We start from the raw sequence: 18,149 nt of genomic DNA on the forward strand, positions 1-18,149 counted from the left end.
GCATGGAGAGAGCCCCCTGCCAGGTCGTGCGTTTAGGGAGCCCCCCCAAGTTAGTGTGTGGAGAGTGCCCCCTCCAGGTGGTGCGTGGAGGGAGGCCCCCCCAGGTACCCCCGCAGGTGGTATGTGGAGAGAACCCCCCAGGTGGTACGTGGGGAGACCACCCCAGGTGTCCCGCAGGTGGTGTGTGGAGACATCCCCCCCACGGTGGTGTGTAGAGAGGGTCCCCCCCAGGAGGTGCATGGAGAGAGCCCCCAGGTGCCCCTCAGGTGGTATGTGGAGAGAGTCCCCCCATAAGGCAGTGCATGAAGAGAGCCCCCCAGGTACCCTGCAGGTGATATGTGGAGAGGGTCCCCCCAGGGGGTGTGTGGAGAGAGACCCCCCACCAGTGGTAGGTGGGGAGAGGCCCCCAGATATCTTGCAGGTGGTGTGTGGAGACATCCCCCCCAGGTGGTGCGTGGGGGGCTCCCACTCCAGGTTGTGCGTGGAGAGAGATGAGGGTCCAAAGATGGTCATCTAGGAAGCGGCATCTAGGTTAGCGTGGGAGGGACTGGTAAGGCAGGGAGATGGTCTGCTGGAGCCACTGAGGGAGCCCAGCAGTGGGCGTGAGCCTGAGGAAAGGATTTGGTGCCTGGGATCTGCAAGGGCAGTCCACAGAACGGGGCCGTGCTCAGTGTGGCCCTTGGTGCTTCATTGGGCCTGGTGACTTTACTGCTCTCCTGTCCGCTCCATCTGTGCTGTGTTTCTGATTTTGTGGTTTTTGATGGCAAGAAACCCCCTTCCATCTGAGTAAGAGCTGTGTGATCTGCCTCAAGAAAGGCCCAGGGCTTGGGGATGAAAGCTGTGACTCAGGAGACAGGAAGCTGTGATTCTCACCACGCCAAGTGGCTCTCCTGGCCTCAGAAGCTTCTGGACTCCCCACAGCTCGGCCCCTTCCTAAATTCTAAGCATGTATTTGGTTGTGTTGACTCAGGCTCTCACTTGGTGTCTGGGCCCAGCCTGCCTGGGCACAGTACCCGTTCCCACAGCGTGGCAAGGTCAGCGCCCGCCACTTAGAACAGACGCCCTCATGCAGCCCTCGCGCCTGCCATTCGGTCACTTGGCTTTAAGACCCAGATTGAGACCGTCAGCTGAGCGTCCATAAATGGACAGTTCTCTTCCCCTTTTTCCCTTTTGATGGTGCCAAAATCAGCAAGTATAGTCCTAATCCCCAAGGAACAGAGTGACGGGGGCACACCTGGTGTGGGTGTGAGCGGCAGGGGGCTTCTGTGTCCACACGAGCTCCATGGTTTGGGAGCAAGACGCCCCCTCTTACGCGGTCACCAAACGGGAACAGAACCCTCAGTCTTAGCGAACGTGGCTGCCGGACCCCAGGACCCTGGATCGTCCCTCCCCTTCCCTCGGGCCCTACAGGCTGTCATGTGTGGGCCGCGCGGCCACAGTCCACTGGCTTCCGGGGGCAGCGCTCTCCCCGTCAGCACACCACGGCCGCTGGCCCTCTGGCCCTCCGGCCCTCGTCCGCCTCCAGCTCCTCACCTCCTGGAAGCCGGCCACCGGACAGAGGATGGGGCGACGAAACCGCTGTTAGAGCTTCGCCTGAAGAGTTCGGCTAGCCTCGCCATGCTCCCGGAGCCCTGGCTTTCAGCTGCTCTGCTGCTGTCCTCGTCTGGAAAGCGCACGCACGCCCTGCTGGCGTTTTTAAAAATCTTGTGTGTCTCTATAAAGTGTATGGCTTTCCTTCTGAATATCTTCTTAAAAGACTTACTTCCATACTCACTGTAAGCTTGGCTTCTAGAACGAACGGCAGTTTAAAGCCCTGCATTTCACAGGCTGGTAGGATTTGTGGACATGCTGGCAGTCAGTTCTAGATGTCCCAGCGGATGGGAGAAGGCCCTGCTCACTGAACTTAGGGTTACGTGACTCTGGGAGTGTGCAACGAGGGTCTGCCACGCCGTCTGGAGCGGACCGCAGGCCGCGCTGCTCAGGGACGCGCCCCTGGCACAGCCCCCTACAGCAGCACCTTGGAAATGTCGCTGGGGTTCCAGCAGTTTCCAGCGTTGCCGGCCGTCTCGTGAATAGATACCTTGTGTGCGGCTGCTGTGTCTGGAGGAGGCCGCGGTGTGTTCCATAGCTGTCGAGGCCTCCTCCGCGGCCCCCGGGCACCCAGACAGGATTCTGCGAGCCGCTGACTGCCTCCAGCTCTGCCGTCCCCTGCCTGTCGCTGGTGGGCTAGCCACTGGCTCCAGGCGGCATCAAAGCGGGGTGCTTCGCGGGTGCAGGGACTTCTCTCGCTGTCGGTCGGAAAGCACAGGCTACCTTCCCTCGCTCTGCGATGGTGAGATCAGCGGCGGGCCAGGTGTTACTAACCTGATCCGTTCCCAGAAAGTTCTCCGTCAGCAGCCCCGGAAGGCCCGGCCAAGGTGGTGCTGAGTATCTGGACGCGGCCCCCCAGGGCCTGCCCAGGGCACATGTTCTCATTCTGTCATTCTGCTGGCATTTCTCTGCGACTTTTTTTTTTTTTGCGATTTTTTTTTTTTTAATTGAATCAACTTTCCTTCTTCAACTCCTTGGTCGCTTGAAACCCAGCTTCTCCGGAAAACTCAAGATAGAACACTTAATCTTTCCCTTGTCAACTTTCAGGAGAATCACTGGTCCCTAAGTGCCCTATAGGGTTCCTTTTACTGTCATTTGCGATTGCTGCCAGTGCCTCTTGATAGTTGAGCTCATTTTCTGTAGATTTTTTTTAACTTTCTGTGTAGGCAATCGTATTTTTTTTCTATGTCAAGTCTTAGAACTTTTTTCTTATTTTTACAGTGGCTAAGAATAAGTGTTACATAGGACGTTTTAAATCATGTCATGAAAAATTTTAAACACGCCAAAAGAGCTTAAAGGATTGTGTGGTAAAAACCCATATATGGACCATCTAGCTCCTACAGGTTAGATTTTACTAGCTTTTTTCCTTTATTTGGCTGATCTCTTCATCTCTCTGTCCATCTGTCAATCCACAGTCTGTTGTGATGCGTTTCAAAGTCCGCATCCTATGACCCACGTACTTGCCCTGATCATTAACTTCAGCACCGCTGGTCGCTTGCTAGACTGGAGCGCTGTCCCCGACAAAGAGTTCACACGCTGTGAGACGCACAGATCCTAAGTACACAGTTTCAGAGTCGGCAAATGCATACACCTGTGTAACCTGCTGTCAGGATGTAGAAAATTCCCGTCACTCCCGTGTAAGCGGAGGGAGGGCCCTGTCTGTTGTGAGGTGGGTCTGTCCGCACCCGTGCTCTCCGCAAGGAGGAAAGGTCTGCCCCATGCCTGGCTTCTGGGCCCACTTTCCAGAGCTCCTGCTCAGCCGGTACCTCTCTGCAGACAGTGTGCCTGTCCGTGCCCCACTGGGGATCCTTGATTTTGGTGGCCTTGGGGAAGGGCCATCGTTAACAGGGAATGTCTGAGAAATGAAATCAAAATGACCCAAATGAAAGCGGGTCTTCAGTAGCTGACAGTGGGGAACCGTCTCTTGCATTCCATAGGCTGCAGTGTTCCTCGTAGTGACGTTTTCTAAGACTGTGTCCTGTGCTCGCAGGCAGCTGATCTGTCCTCCGAGGGACGCGAGTGCCTTCTCCTCTCACTGGTGCTGGGCTGCTCGAGTGCCTCCTGTCCTCCGAAAATCCTTGACTGTCTCCGCATTCTGTCTCTGCGGACGGTTTGGGTCCTTGCCGTGTGAAAGCGCGTGGGTTCTCGGTTCTGCTCTCGGAACACAGTTGCGGGAGGTGGAAGGGTCTGCATTCAGTCTGCGGTCTGCTCGCCTCCATTGTCTGGCAAGAAGGCAGCTGTCACTCACCCGGTCACTCCTCCAGACCTAGTGCCGTGTTTTTCTCCGACTGCGCGGGAGGGTTTGTCTCCGGTTGACGGCAGTCTGACTCTGTGTGGCATTTTTTGGACGCTGTCTTGTGATTCTCTGAGGCTCCTGAATCTGCACCTTTTATGTCTTTTACCTAATTTGAGTAACTTCTGCCAGTATATTTTCAGATTTTTTCCTGCCCCTTTCTCTCCAAGGTTCCGTTGATGTGTATGTAGGACCATCTGATGGTGTCCCCCACTTCCTGAGGGTCTGTTCTTTTGTTACTCAATCTTTGGAAAAAAATCTAGGGGCGCCTGGGTGGTCAGTCGGTCCAGCATCCTACTCTTGGTTTCAGCTCAGGTCATGATCTCAGGGTCCCGGGATCAAGCCCCGTGTCGGGCTCCCTGCTCAGTGGGGAGCCTGCTACCCCTGTCCCTCTGCCCCTCCCCTGCTTGTGTGCTAAAATAAATCTTGGGAAAAAAAAAAAGATCTGTTATTCAAGTTGAATAACTTCAGTTGAGCTATTTTCACGGTCACTACCTTTTTGTTCTCTGTCCTCCAGCTGTTACTGCATTCATCTAGTAAAATTTTAATTTCAGATATTTTCTTTTCCAGTTCTAGAATTTGTCGGGTTGTTTTCTTGTAGTTCTGTTTCTCTGTGCAGTTTCCCTGTCTGTGCATGCCTCACGGGCGTGTTTCCCTTTGCGCCTGGAAGACACTTAGCCACGTGCCCACCGCGTCTTGCGGAGTTGTGTGCTGGGCGCGGCGTGAGTGGAGACGGGGCACGGCGAGCGTGTCGGTTGGGAGGCCGTGCTGGGACACACTGAGGCCCAGTTGTAAATTTTACGTCCTGAGAAGGAGGCATCTCAGCAGACACTTGACCAGAGGGGCCAGGAACGGGCACTGGGGGCAGAGACCTAAAGTGGGCCCGGCCTCCAGCGAGGGAGGAGAGCCGGGCTGGAGCCGAGGGGTGGGGGGGGGCCGTCCGTGGGGCTCCGGTGAGCTTCGCCCTCTCCCTGCCGGGGCCTGTGGGTCACTCGTGTGCTGTTTTCCTCCGGTGATTCACGTCAGCTGACTTAGCTGAAGCCCGTCCTCCGTCGTACACGGACCCTTCCAAAAACAAAAAGCATTTCTGGAAACCTGCCCTGACGGCCTCAGGGACGTGGTGCCCGTGGACACCACTGGCCCTTCCCCTCACCAGGCCGCCCCCAGGCTTCTCTGTGCACAACCTGGGAGCAACACTGGCCTCCGGCAGTGCCCACGGGGTCCTCGTTCTGTGCCTGACGCCCGCCTCTCCTCTCCGTGGCCCCGTGGAACGTACACGCTGCCCATAAGGGTCTGTGGGGTGGGCCGCGCCTCAGTGGCTGTCCTGGCTTCCAGACCCAGAGCTGCCGGTCACCTCACCGGAGCGCCAGAAACCTCTCCCTCTCAAAGGGGAGTGAGGCCAGTCCTGCTGCGTGTGGGAAGGGGGAGCGCCGCTGTGCCCAGTGCAGTGACCCCAGGGGAGACTGTGTCTGGGGGGCTGAGGCTTCAGTGCCGCCCGACCTCGGACCTGGGCACACACTGGGTGGAGACGTGCGTGACTCCTTCCTGCTGTTCAGAAGAGCTGACCCTCGCGTGGCTCCTGACGTGTTCGCCTGTCCGTATGGTAACTGGACGTGCCAGCCTCGTGCACCCGCCAGGCCTGCCCTCCTTCGGTGACGAGGGCGCGCCCCTCAGCAGCTTCGGGGACTCCCAGAAACCGTACGCACTGAGCGTGTGGAAGATCGGGAACAGTGGAGGGTGAAAGTGGGTCACGCCGCAGAGCGTGTGGGACGAGTGGCCCATCTCTGCGGACACGGGGGCCCAGTGTGCACACAGGTGGGTGCTCCCTCCGCCGCACGAGGCCACGCCGTGCGGGGCCCGCGGACACAGGGTGTGTCTCCGCGGACGCACCTCCCGGGGCACAGGAGACCCGGAGCATCCCTGCTGCGGCAGCCCCGGACGGCGTGACCCGTGCATCTTCGGGATCCTGACAGGCTGCTCTGAGACCGGCTCCGGCTAGATTCCGAGCACAGGAAGGAAACAAAAGACGAAGGAATGGTAATGCGTCGTGCCCTTCAGCCGGATGTATGTTAGCTATTTGGAATATATTAATCCTAAGAAATCTCTGTTGCTAGATCTAATTTCCGTGGACAGGAAGCATTTTCATATTTATCCCAAACCCGTAGAGCTAGCTAAGGTCATTACTGAGCTTTGTTTTCAGGCTAGCTCGTGACACCTGCACAGATCTGAGCAGCAGGGACACCTGGGGCTAGGAAGTCTGGTTGCCATGGTAACGAAGCCTTAACCAGCACCGTGACAAAGTGCAGTGGACGGAGGGTCGCTGTGTGGGTGTGCAGGTTACAGAGGTCACTTCCTGTTCCCTGCAGCGCCCAAGGACATCCTCACAACACAGATTAACAATTTTCTGAATGATTCGTAATCGGGAGCATGCATGAAGCCTTTGACTCTTCCGAAAGTATCCACTTGCTAGAAAATTCACTCCTGTTCACGATCTGTTCACGACTGGACTCAAATCCTGCCTCCGAAATGTGGAGTCCACGGCCTGCCTCTCCTTTCAGAAACCAGGCTTTGTCCCCTGGACTAACAGCCAGCGCAGAGCCTCTCGGGCCACATTCCCCTACTCGGTTCATGCCGGTTCTGGGGAGTTCTTGGGGAGACCCACCTCCAACCAGGCCAGGGCTGGGGGCAGGCAAGAGTGTGGGCCTATCTCTGGGGTGAGGCTGGCATCAGTACCGCCCAGCTCGAGACAAAGGACTGTCCCCAGTCTGTCCCCTTCGGGCAAGGTCGGTCAGCTCTACAAGCCATTCCAATGGCCTAAAGGGGTCACCGAGGCCAGGCCCCTCAAACGGCGTCCTTTCCTGCAGACACATGTGACACATGCTGGCTGTGGCTGGTTGCCACAGCAGGCGGATGTTTGCAGGGGTGATGAGGTTTGCAGGGGGTGAAGGCGTTGGTACCCGTGAGAGACATGGTAACCCCGGAACCGTGTGGGGCACTCTGTCACCCCCACGCCGTGGAAAGGGCCCCTTGCGTCGCTGTCGCCCGCAGCCCTCTGGTGCCACAGCCGGACCGTGCACAGCGACTGGCGGGCCGCTTGTCACTCCCCACCCTGGCGGAGGACCTAGAAGGTGGAGAACACGGCGTGGAAGAGCTGCGCGTGCTCTCCGGGTGCCGCTGGGAGCCCCGGGCGGCCGCGGGGGGGGCGCCATGCAGGAGTGACAGCCCGTCAGAGGGGAGGCGTCTCTCTGCCTCTTCCCGGTTTCTAACCCGAGGCTAATGGGTTTCCTGCCCCTCCTGTGGATGACGGCTGTCACTCTTGAAGGATCCGTAGGTGCCACGCGTCAGTATTCTAAGTAACTGTACTGATTTTCAGGAAGGTGACGAGCCCCGGCTCGGTACGTCTCTCCCGAGCGGCCGTCTGCAGCTGGCACCTCGACCAGGTCTTTGTCCGGGCTCAGAAGCGGCTGCGCTTGTGCTGTGTGGGACCTTGACTCCGGGCGACCTCCTCAGAGGCCCGGTGCAGGCCCCCGAGCCACCCTGGCCCCGCGGGCCCCTCGCCGGCCAGAGCACGTCTGCTTCCTGCGGCAAGCGGGCAAAGCCCGGAGGGGCGGCCAGGGCCCCCCACCCCCGCACCGTCGGCCTCAAGGCGCCGCCCTCGGCTGCTCCCCGGTCCGCAGGCACAGGTCGGGCCTGTGGGCGCTGGGTTCTCTGGGTGTTTAACAGAAGAGCACCTTCACTCTCCACATGTCCCCAAGTAGGGCAGAAAGCTCGGCGCCACTGGTATGCTGGTTTTATTTCGAGAGCAGGTCCCTGAGATGAGCCAGAGGCGCAAGACGCGGGGCCCACAGACCGAGGCCCTGTGCTTCTGCGTGTGCCGAGGGTCCGCGTTCAGCACGTTCCGTGGGGTCTTTCCTCAGGCTCCCCGCAGCGGCCTGGCAGACAAGGGCGTGTGCCCCACAGTGTGAAATGCTAGCTCGACCGCACCAGCCAGGAGAGCAGCGCCCCCCGGCCCGGCCCCACGAGCCGCCCACCGACTGCAGGGCTCTGGGCTGTGGCCGCCCTCTGACCTGGAGGACGTGAACAGTGGTGGTCGGCCCCGAGCTCTGGGCAGAGCTGCATTGGGGTTCACGGTCCCAGCAGCAGCACTGGGGGTTTGGCCCTGCAGCCTCTCTGAGTGTGGCCCAGCCCTGGTCCCACTGCCTATCTGGGGACATGGCCGAAGGGCTAACATAGCTTGGGAGCTGCCGGCCGGCTGACAGCTGCTCCGGCGGTCAGTGTCCAAGTGTCAGGGTCAAGAGCGCCGACCCCGCAACTCTGAACTGGAGGACTTCCCCCCAGTTCACGTAGAAGCTTCCCAAATGTGGCCTGCTCACCGCTTGTCCACACTATTGCAAATAAGCCAGTAGGTTTCTGGAAGGGGCCGTTCCAGAAAACAGGCAGCTGCCTGGACCTCGGGCTTTGTGGCTTCCTGAAGGACGTCAACCAGCCATCCCCCCAGAGCCGTGCGGGGCCGCACATCAGCAGCATCCCTGAGAGACACCCAAGGGGTCGGAGCCTTTTAGGGTCACCGTGGAAGAGAAATGTTTTTCTTAAAGATTTTATTTATTTGTGAGAGAGAGAAAGAGAGAGTTGGGGGGGGGGGGCGTGCAGAGGAAGAGAAAATCCCAAACCGACTCTGTGCCGGCTCCATCCCATAACCCTGAGCTCGTAATGTGAGCCCATGTCGAGTCAGACGCCGCCCAGCCGACTGAGCCCCATAAGCGGGCGTTGGCACAGCAGTGCAGGAGCCAGGCTGCGGTCTCCCGTCCGGAAAAGGGTCTGAGTACAGGTGGAGGAGGCACAGGCGCCCTCCCGGGGGTACTTGGAGCTATGGCAAGGCCACCGTGGGGTCTGCGGGTGGCGTTCAGCGCTTGCGGCAGGGAGCACCGCGTCGAGGGGCCCCGGCAAGCGTGGGCTGGGCCATCCTCTGCACCCAGCCACAGGGCTGCGGGAAGCCAGCCATCCGGGCATCTGGCTTCTGGGGACGCCTGCCCGCCGCACTGGGCGAGAACAGTGCTGCTCCTTGTGCCGCAGCCCAGTCTGCTCAGACTTGACAGGATCCACCGAAGCAGGGGTCTCTGCCAGCGACATTTTCCACCCCAGCGGTGTCGGCGAGCGCTCATGGCAAGGGGGCCAGCAGCCAGTGACCTGGTGGCTCCAGCCAGATGGGAGTGGGTGGCAAGGGGCTTAGGTATCTCCGCTGTCCCTGAGCACGCTAGCAGGGTAAGGAAGGTTCCAGCAGGTTCACAGGAAGCAATAGGGCGGCTGACCCCTGCCAGTCCACGTGAGTCCCCGAGGTGGCCGTGTGTCCCTCGCCCGCCCCGTCACCGCTTGCCGGCACTTGAGTGGGTCTCTGGGCTCTGCCATTTGCACATCACTTTGACTGGTGTCACTCAAACAGCGTGTTAAAATTCCGCTCGGCACATCTGTGTGAAGTGTAGCGGCAATTAGAGAAGGCGGGCCTGTGCTCTGGGGAACGCTCTGCACCCGCGCCAGCGGCTCCGAGTCTACCAGGGCTTTCCCGTGAGTGCGGGCAGCACCAGCCTTGCACTGGGGGGCCGAGCAAGTGTGCCCGTGCCCATGCCCACGGGCTTCTGGGCGGACGCCCCACCTGCCCGTCTCTGTGGTTTGCCAGGTTCTGCCCAGAAGGCCCCGCGCCTGCCTGCTCGCCGGGCCGCTGCCCCGAGCCGCTGCCCCGTGCCGCAGGGCCTCCTGGCTCCCTCTCGCTCCCGGCGCGTGGGCGGAGGGCCCGGAGCAGCGGCAGGCCTGAGAGGTCTCTCAACGAGCAGAAGCGCCCCTGGGGAAGCAGCCGCAGCGCCCGGTCACTTCCGCCTTCTGTGGCATCCCCGGGGCAGGAAGGCACATGGCTTGGGAAACACAGTCTGCGTGAAGCGAGCCCGAGGTTGACGACAGCCCTCCCTCAAGACAAGACTGGAGAAACCGTCACAAGGAACAAAGTCTGTTTCTTCTGCTTGAGACAAAAAAGGGAGTTTGAAGCAAGGTCTTCCGGTGACGTGAACGAGAAGGGAACTTTGACCCTGGGTGCTCTGTGTCCGGAATTCCCAAAACAGACTAAGTGCTGAGGCTTCCTGCCTTTTCCCTCTCGGAGCTCGGACAGGAGTCGGGCCTCCCGGCGCTTGGTCAGGGCTGGTGGACGCCACTCACTGGGTCTCTACGGAGCGGGGCATCAGTGCCCCTTCCTGGACACAGCTCCCACCTCACACCGCTGCTTCTGAGGGCGCCCCCCCCGCCAGCACTGCCCAGGCTTCTGCCTGCTTCTGGAAGCCCCTCTGGATGGAGGCAGGGTGTGTGCTGGCGGCCCTGGCGGCCCCAGCACAGGTGCTGGGCACTGCCTCACAGCAAGCCGACCTCTCCCGCAGAGTAGCGGATTTGGAACTGGGACTTCAGAAATCCCCAAAGGCATGAGAGTAAGCGGGTCCCCCCCACTTTGTTATGAAAAGTGTCAAACTACAGAGTTTCAAAGAGGGGGCGCAGTGGGACCCGTAAACCCACCACCAGGGCCACACTGGGCGTCCGCTCTGCAGACGTCACCCCGTCCCTCGCCCTAACCTTCTGTGCATGTCAATCCCAGTTGCAGACCCCACGAGCTGTCCGTCCAGCCGTAAAACTCAGGTTCAGAACTCAGTTAAGTTTGTCTGTTGGCAGTTTTGTTTTGTTTTGTTTTGTTTTGTTTTAGGAAGAAATTTACAGTGAAATGCACAGACCTTCAGCTGTCTCTGATGAGTCTTGGCCCAGGCACCCCCTGCCGCTCACCCCCGCCAGGTGTCACCCTGGAGGCGAGGTTTCCGTTTCTCCTGTTCGGTTCCACTCATTCTGGAGCGTTCTATGAACAGGGCTGTAGTGCATGGACTCTTGTGTAAAGTAGCTTTCATGCTGCATGAGGTTTTTGAGCAAAATGAGCTCCAAGGGACATGGGCAGCATGCAGAAAGGCCAAGGGACGGCAGCCTGAGATCTGCTTCAGGTCCCAGCTCCGGGCATGCCTGTGAGAACATGGAGCCGCTGCCACCGCCGTGTGCGCACTGGTCGCTGCGTTTCTCAGCAAGGCTTCTGGCTCGCGCCCTCACGTCCCGAGGTGGAGCTGGGGCCCCTGACACCGGACCCGTGTCTCCCTCTGGCTTCCCCCTGCCATAGCGCAGACCAGGCAGACGCTCCCGTCAGGTCGTCTGGCCCTACACGTCGTCACACCACCTGTGTGGTTTAGGGACCATGTAAGTTGAACGGAGTTTGGTGACTTGCTGCTCTGGAGAATGGCTGGTGCTAACGTGGCCCTTTGTGTTCTTTTTGTCCTCGTTGCAGGATGGGAGTCCCAGCTTCTGGAAACAGGATTTCTGGGGATCTTCCTGTGCCCTCTTTGGAGTCTGTCTCGACTGCCCACGGGGACCCCCCCGTCCCAGATTGTGCTGTGGGGCTTTCGGTGGCTGATTTTCAGAATCATGCTTGGAGCAGTAAGTAGAACTCTTATTTACTATGTTTCGGGGGAATGCGTTGCAAAGGAGCCGTCCCTCGTTGCCCTCTTGGCTGGGCCGTGCCTGCTGGGCCCCTCCTGCTGCTCTCCGTGCTCTCTGGCCGCTCTCCGTGAGCCCTTGAGATGCCCCCGGCCCTTTGCACGAGCACTCTCTGTGAACGTGTCCCGACGCTGAGCCCGCTGCACACGGAGACTCACAGGAAGAGCCCCCCCCCGCAGCTGCCCCTCTCCCCACCAGCCCTCCTGCTGGTTCCTGGGACTGGTTTAAGCCAGTAAGGACAGGGACAAGGCGAGACGTGCTAGAGGGATTCGTGTCCATGGGTGCCGTGGTTCTTGGTCCCGACGCCTCAGGGAACGAAGAGGTCGACCAGACTCAGAGTGGTGGGTAGCAAAGCCACGTTCTTGAGCGAGAGTGTAAAGCTCCTGGAGAGGGCAGGGGCCGGGCTTGAGAGGGTGCCCTGTGAGCTTCCACCGTGGGGTTTTATCAACTCTCTCGAGGAGCTATCGTAAGCCTCCTGAGACTGGGCCTGTGGGTTGGCTGCTAAGGTGTGCCGGTCAGGGCTCTGATCACGCACTCGTCTGCCTGGTTATTGTTCACGTGGTGGTGCTCTTAGGACCGGACATTTGGAGGCTAAGTGATAGTGGCCAGTGTCTTATGGGTCACTGTTTTGTTTCGGGACGTCCTGCAAAAGTCCCCTGCAGAGGCTGCAGACAGCATGGTTTCGTGTCTCGTGCACGCGATCGAATGGGATGCTAGTGCGCTGTCGTCTCAGCTGGCCCAGCTTCTTGGCATCATGTTGGGGCCCCTGGTCCTGACGACGTACATGTCCGATGAGCTCCTAACAGCAAGGCTCACAGTCCCCGTGTCACCCCAGAGCAGCCATGCCAGCTTCCTTCTGTCTCCGCCTGCTGAGTCTGCAGACGCATGGCTCTTCAGGGAGCGTCTCCCACAGGCCAGGCGAGCGGGCGGCGCTGTCCACCTGCTGTGGCTGCTCGGTGCATGGCGCCTGCACTGCCTGCCGCAGATTCTCGGCTCACGCCCTCTCACCGGGTCCCGGGCCCGGACTCCCACCACCAATTTCCTCAGGCCCCTTGCAGGTGCATGTGTCCACCTCCGGTCACCTTTCCCATTTTCAGAAACGCTCTCTGAACCATACAATCAGGACTGACATGCTTCCTTCCGACCCCCAACTGACTAGGCACAGAGCCTGGCAAATTGTGTTCACTTGCTCTAGCACTTCTCTCCTTTGGTAACGAGATCTGGGTTTATCCTGCGACACTAACTTCTTTTGCACCGGACATCTTGTGCAGGTCCGGGAAGTACCTGTTTGCTTGACGTCTCCCCAGGGGCTGGGACCGGGGCCAGCACGAGCCCACAGACAGCCTGCTTCTGCTGTGCCCGAAACGGCAACCCCCCGCCCATGTCCCCTGCAGTCCAGATGGCCCGCAGTCTCCCCCGTCCCCTGCAACTGTGTGCCCTGCCTCCCCAGTAGGCGGCTGTGTGCCCTGCCTCCCCAGTAGGCGGCCTCTCACTCTCCGTCCGGGGCAGGGTCCGTGTGTCCCATCTCTGACTCAGGCAGGCCCAGCCAGTTCTCCAAGGAGCTGCCTTCTCCCCCACTGTGTACTTAGTGAGCGTGGTGTGGTGGACCCGGGGGATTCTGTGGCTGCCCTCGACAGACGCTCTGTACGTGGGAGTGTGTCCACTTCCCCTCTGCTCCGCCCAGCGTCCGTACACCCCTCTGCGGCTCCCAGTCATCGGATGTCCTCGCTCCCCAGGTCTGCATGGCCAGCAGGAGCCCATCTTACTGCCACATTGCCCTCAAATACTGAGCAGGGCCCGCTCTTGGCTGGGTGGATGGGTGGTTCCTGAGCAGCACGGATGTCTGTGGGCGCAGAGGGCCCCGGCTGCTTGTGGGATTGCCAGGAGCCCACGCTTACGTGTTCCGGACACCCTCCTGGATGCCGAAGCAGCTTCATGCTGCTGTGGTGGCCACCTGCGGTCTGCTGATGCCGCACCCGGGGCTCTCCAGAAGCGGCCAGAGTACAGAAGGGGGGCGCTCCGCCTGGGACGTGGGTTCCTGTGCGGGAAGCCGCAGGAGCACGTGTCCGGCTACGGTGTGGCCAGGAGGTGCCTGACCCTGGGCAGGCGTGCGCGGCTGCAGGTGCTGGGAGCAGTCGTGTGGAGCCAGCCATGAAGGGTGCGTTCTCCAGACTCCGCGTCCGCATCGTTACCAGGGGGGCTGGCCTCCTCTTCACCGTTCCTTTTCCGCCACCGCGGAAGTTCCCGGCTGCGTCTCGTAGGACAGTTAGTAGTGGGCTGAGGCTCCGTGTCCGTCTCCCACCTCATTTTGATTTTCTGCTCAGCTGCCTTTAAAGATGATAGCGTGCGCAGAGTTTCCATCGCCGCGGGGGACCTGCCTGGGGCAGCACTTTCGTAGATGGGGGGTGGGAAGCCGAGGGCCCCATGGGAGCACAGCCAGGGTCGGGGCACGGGGCGGCGGAGCCGGCAGGGTGCTGGGCGCAGGGCTCGTGATGCCAGGAGGGGAGCGGCCCCCACGGGGCCTGCCGGCACCCCCCAAGCGCCTTCCGTGGCATCATGACTGACGGCTCGCCCCAGCTGCGCAGGAGTTACCGGGAAGAGGTGCAGTTACGTGCTTCTGTCGGCGCGCTGGGTGCTCGTCCTCCTTCGTGGGAGCGCGGAAGCAGAGAGCGCGCGGGAAGGGAGAGCGGCAGCCTGCACAGCGCCTGCCGCTTACGAGGTGACGGGGCCGTGGAGGCCGCCAAGGACGGGGCTGCCTGCAGCTGGGAGCCCCAGGCCCTGACCTGCGCCGATCCGAAGCCTCAGACACGGAGGCCGTGGTGGCGGTGTCATTTGCGGCGCCTCCGCTGTGCCGAGAGCTCCGGCCTCCCGCGGTGGGGTGGCGCGGCCTCCCCTCCTCAGGGCTCCCACGTGTTCATGCTGCGTGGGGCCGTGGAGAAGCGGTGGCAGCGGCTGTCCGGCTCTCCCTGCACGGCTGGAAACGACGCAGGGTGTTCGCGGCCCGTATCACACCGGACAGCGGTCAGTGGGGCTGGGGGAACAGCCAGCGCCCGCTGGCTCCAGTCCACCTCACGTCCTGCTGGACTTCCGGGGCAAGGTACCAGAAGGAGGGCGCTGGGCACCGGAGCCCCAAGGAGAACACGGCCCGCTGCTGTTGGAGACCTGCGACAGTGCCCAGCTCTGATCAGGAGAACCCAAGGCCGTGCAAACCCTGACTGGAGGACAGTCTTCAGAGTCACTCCCCAGCGCTCTGCAGGGCTGAGGTCACGGAGTGCAGGGCATGGCTCCGCCCAGGGAGCACAGCCACTTGGCCTGTGTCCTGGATGGTCCTGGCGCAGGGGAGGACTTCCAGGGGGAACTGGTAGCATCGAGCAGCGTGCGGAGGTCCTGGCGTGGACTGAACGTGACAGGTGCGCAGGGCCTCCGTGCCGTGTACACAGCCTTCCCGGGCGCTGGGGTGTTCTCGAAGTAAGAGGTAAACAGCTTACGTACTTGTTGTGCATGGAGCAGACAGTCCGAGGAGATGCTCCGCTCTTTCAGAAGTGAATCACCAACACGAACAGAAGAAACAAAAACTCTGTGAAGTGTCAGGAACGGAGCACCTTTCCGACTGCGTAACTCCAGGCCCAGAAGCCCTCGCCAATGCGTTCTCTAAACATTTGCGGCGGGAAGCGTGTGAACTCGGCGCTGTGCGTCCGGAGAGCGGAGAGGAAAGCCTTCCCAGCTCCGGTTTGTGAGACGCAGAGAGCAAGGGCGTTTCAAGAACATTCCGGAGTGCTAATCTTCAGGAGCACCAACAACGTTTTGACCCGTTAGCCAACAGAGCCCGCAGCGCCTGAGTGGCGTGAGGCGTGGCCACCGAGCGGCCTTTCCCCGGGACGCAGGGCTGGGCGGGCGGGAACGCAGCGCTGCCGTTCAGCCAGTGACCGGACGCAGGGAGGTCGTCTCAGCCAACGGAGGGAGGGCATTTGTTAACCCCAGAGGTAACGACACATCCTCCGGCTCACGAGGAACAGGAGGTTTCTTCAGGCTCACAACACAATGTCGACCCCGTTCCTGCCCGGGGGCCTGCACTCCCGCCAGGAGACGCGGAGCGCGCACCATCGTCCCGTCTGCTTGGTGCCAGGCTGGAGAACGTGGCTTCTGCGGAAAAGCGAGAACGTTAACAAAAGCCCCGAACCTGGGAAGAAGCACTGTCCTCGCGGGAAAGGACACCACGCACGTGGAGGGTCACGAGCTCCTCGGGGGGAACGCACACGGTCAGCCAGGGCAGGACCACAGACCCTGCGCAGAAGTCCATGCTCTCTCCCCACGCGGGCAGAAGCGCTCAGGAAATGAAACGTTAGGAAGGTGCAGTCGTGCTCGCCCGAGGTCCTGTCTCCCTGCCCACACCCCCCGGCGGCCTTCAGGAGCTGCGACCCGGCCGCCGCCAGTGCCACTGCTGCGGCAGAGGACCCGGGCCCAGCAGGAATGCTGCCCAGGGCCCGGGCACAAGAGGCTACAGAAGGAGCAGTGGCCCCCGTGGTGTCTGGCGACAAGGCGATTTCTGCCTTCCCTGAATCAGACCTTTTCAAACGGGGACCACCCTGCAGCCTGCAAAGTAGATGAAGATCTGAGACGTCCGTTTTCCCCGGAGCTCCCCAGCGGTCCCCCTGCTGCGCACCCTGCCGATACCCCAGCACCGACACCCGGGGTCACATCTGCCTGGACATCCTGACGGACGAGGGTGACGTCAGGACCAACCCGCTGTCCGTCCAGAGCCTGCAAGGAGAAGCCCTTTGAAGACATGCGCTGCTGAGCTCGGGACAAGCCAGAGCCTTCCAGAAGTCTCTGCACAGACGGCGCTGAACGCACGCGCCCGGCCGGCACCTAACCTTGGAGCCTCTCCTGGTGCTTCTTACTCTCTCCTGCGGTCATCGGTCCCTTCCTTTGCTTCTGTCTACGACTCTGTGATCTGTGGTGTCACTTCTGTTTTGTTCCTGTTTCCTAAATTGAGTCTATGGTTGAGCCCGCCCTTGTGATGAGTATATTAAATAAACATACTGAGTGTTCTTTTAAACAAAATTTTAACTACATCATTAATAACATCCAAAATCAGGGAATTTTAACAAGTCTGATGCTCCGTACCCCGAAAGCCACTAGACGTTGTTAAGAGAAATGACAAGCTTCAACAGACAGACACGCATGTGCGAGTCAGAGTCCCAGAACTGGGCGCCCAGCGGGCTCTGTCTGTGAAGCGTCTGCCTTCGGCTCAGGTCGTGATCCTGGAGTCCCGGGATCAAATTCTGCACCGGGCTCCCTGCTCCGCGGGGAGTCTGCTTCCCCTCGGACCTCCCCTCTCGGCTTTCTCTCTCTCTCTCCCCCTCAAATAAATACAAACTTTAAAAAAAAAAAAAAAGAGGTCCCAGAATTGTCACAGACCCCACAGCTGTCCCCAAACCCATCCATAGATTTCCTGCAGCCCAGATATAACCCTAGAAGGATCTTCATTTTAGAAGTTGGTGAACAGGGGCGCCTGGGTGGCTCAGTGGGTTGAGCCGCTGCCTTCAGCTCAGATCATGATCTCAGGGTCCTGGAATCGAGCCTCACATCGGGCTCTCTGCTCAGCGGGGAGCCTGCCTCCCCCTCTCTCTGCCCCATCTCTCTCTACTTGTGATCTCTGTCAAACGAATAAATAAAATCTTTAAAAAAATTTTTTTTCTTTAAAAAAAAAAAAGCTGGTGAACTGACTCAAATTTGGATGGAAATGCCACAGGCCAAGAATAGCCAGAAAACCTTGAATAAGTTAAGTTGTAGGAGACTTGTCCCTGGTTTCAGGACTTCCCAGAGGTCATGGTCAGCGAGACTGACTGTGGGCGGTGAGGGCATGAGGACAGACGGCTGACCTGGGGACAGTCCATGTGTCTGAAAATAATCCCACACGGAAATCACCGGCACATACTCTTTGACAAAGGACGAGTCCCCCAGACCGAGAAAGACCAGCATCTTCACCGAGGTGCCAGGGCGTGTGGTTCTCTGCAGAGCGCCAGCGAGCTGCGCACAGGCACACCTCGGAGAGGCGCTCGAGTGGTACCCTGAAGTCACATGTCCTGAGGGTAACAGGGTCTGCCTGCAGTTTGTGACGGGCCCGGGTTTCTTGGAACACGGAGGACGTTAGCATAAAAGACGAAAACGGGTAAGTGGGACTCCGTTGGGATGAAAACCCTCTGCTCCTGGCGGGTGCCAGTGGCAGACCAGGAGAGCGTGTGGCGGGTCGGTGGAGACCACATAAAACTCAGTAACAAGGACGACTCGGCAGGAAGAGGGGGCGGTTTTAGCAGGCAGTTCACCAAGACCCGTAGATGGTTGCTGCCGGCACCTGAAACCCCGCTCAGCCTCACCGACCGCCGCAGGCAGAGCTGGACGGACAGACGGCAAGCGTCCCAGCTCGGGCCGCCCAACTACCACCAGCTGAGCGGCTTCAGCAACGCTGGCTTCCTCGTGCCTCTGGAGACTGGCAGCTGAAGACCAACGTTCTGGGGCCTTCTGTCCCTGGTGGGGACGCTTCCTGCCTCGTGGACGGCTGCTCTCTGCCGCGTCTTCTGCTGGCCAAGAGGCAAGCCCCTGTGTCTCTACTGTGCGCCGGTCCCGTTAGGCTAGGATCCCAGCCTCTGGCCTTGCTGACCCTTCGCTCTTTGTTCAGTCTAAATATGGCCACGTG

At 60.1% G+C, this 18,149-nt stretch overlaps 1 protein-coding gene across 3 annotated transcripts in view; it reads left to right on the forward strand.

Annotated features, from left to right (window-relative positions):
• The window catches only part of LOC111156220 (lipase maturation factor 1), an 83,931-nt gene that overhangs the window by 36,701 nt on the left and 29,081 nt on the right, over positions 1 to 18,149 (forward strand). For all 3 annotated transcript variants that reach the window (XR_002641191.1, XM_022516960.1, XM_022516961.1), the window contains exon 4: positions 11,241 to 11,389. Coding sequence is in view for 2 of the 3 variants with exons in the window: in XM_022516960.1 (XP_022372668.1) it covers positions 11,241 to 11,389 (149 nt within the window). In the remaining variant the exon portion in view is untranslated. The remainder of the gene's footprint in view (positions 1 to 11,240; positions 11,390 to 18,149) is intronic.

This window comes from Enhydra lutris, unplaced genomic scaffold, assembly GCF_002288905.1.
Source record: "Enhydra lutris kenyoni isolate GAN:26980312 unplaced genomic scaffold, ASM228890v2 scaffoldscaffold45, whole genome shotgun sequence".
Lineage (NCBI taxonomy): Eukaryota > Metazoa > Chordata > Mammalia > Carnivora > Mustelidae > Enhydra > Enhydra lutris.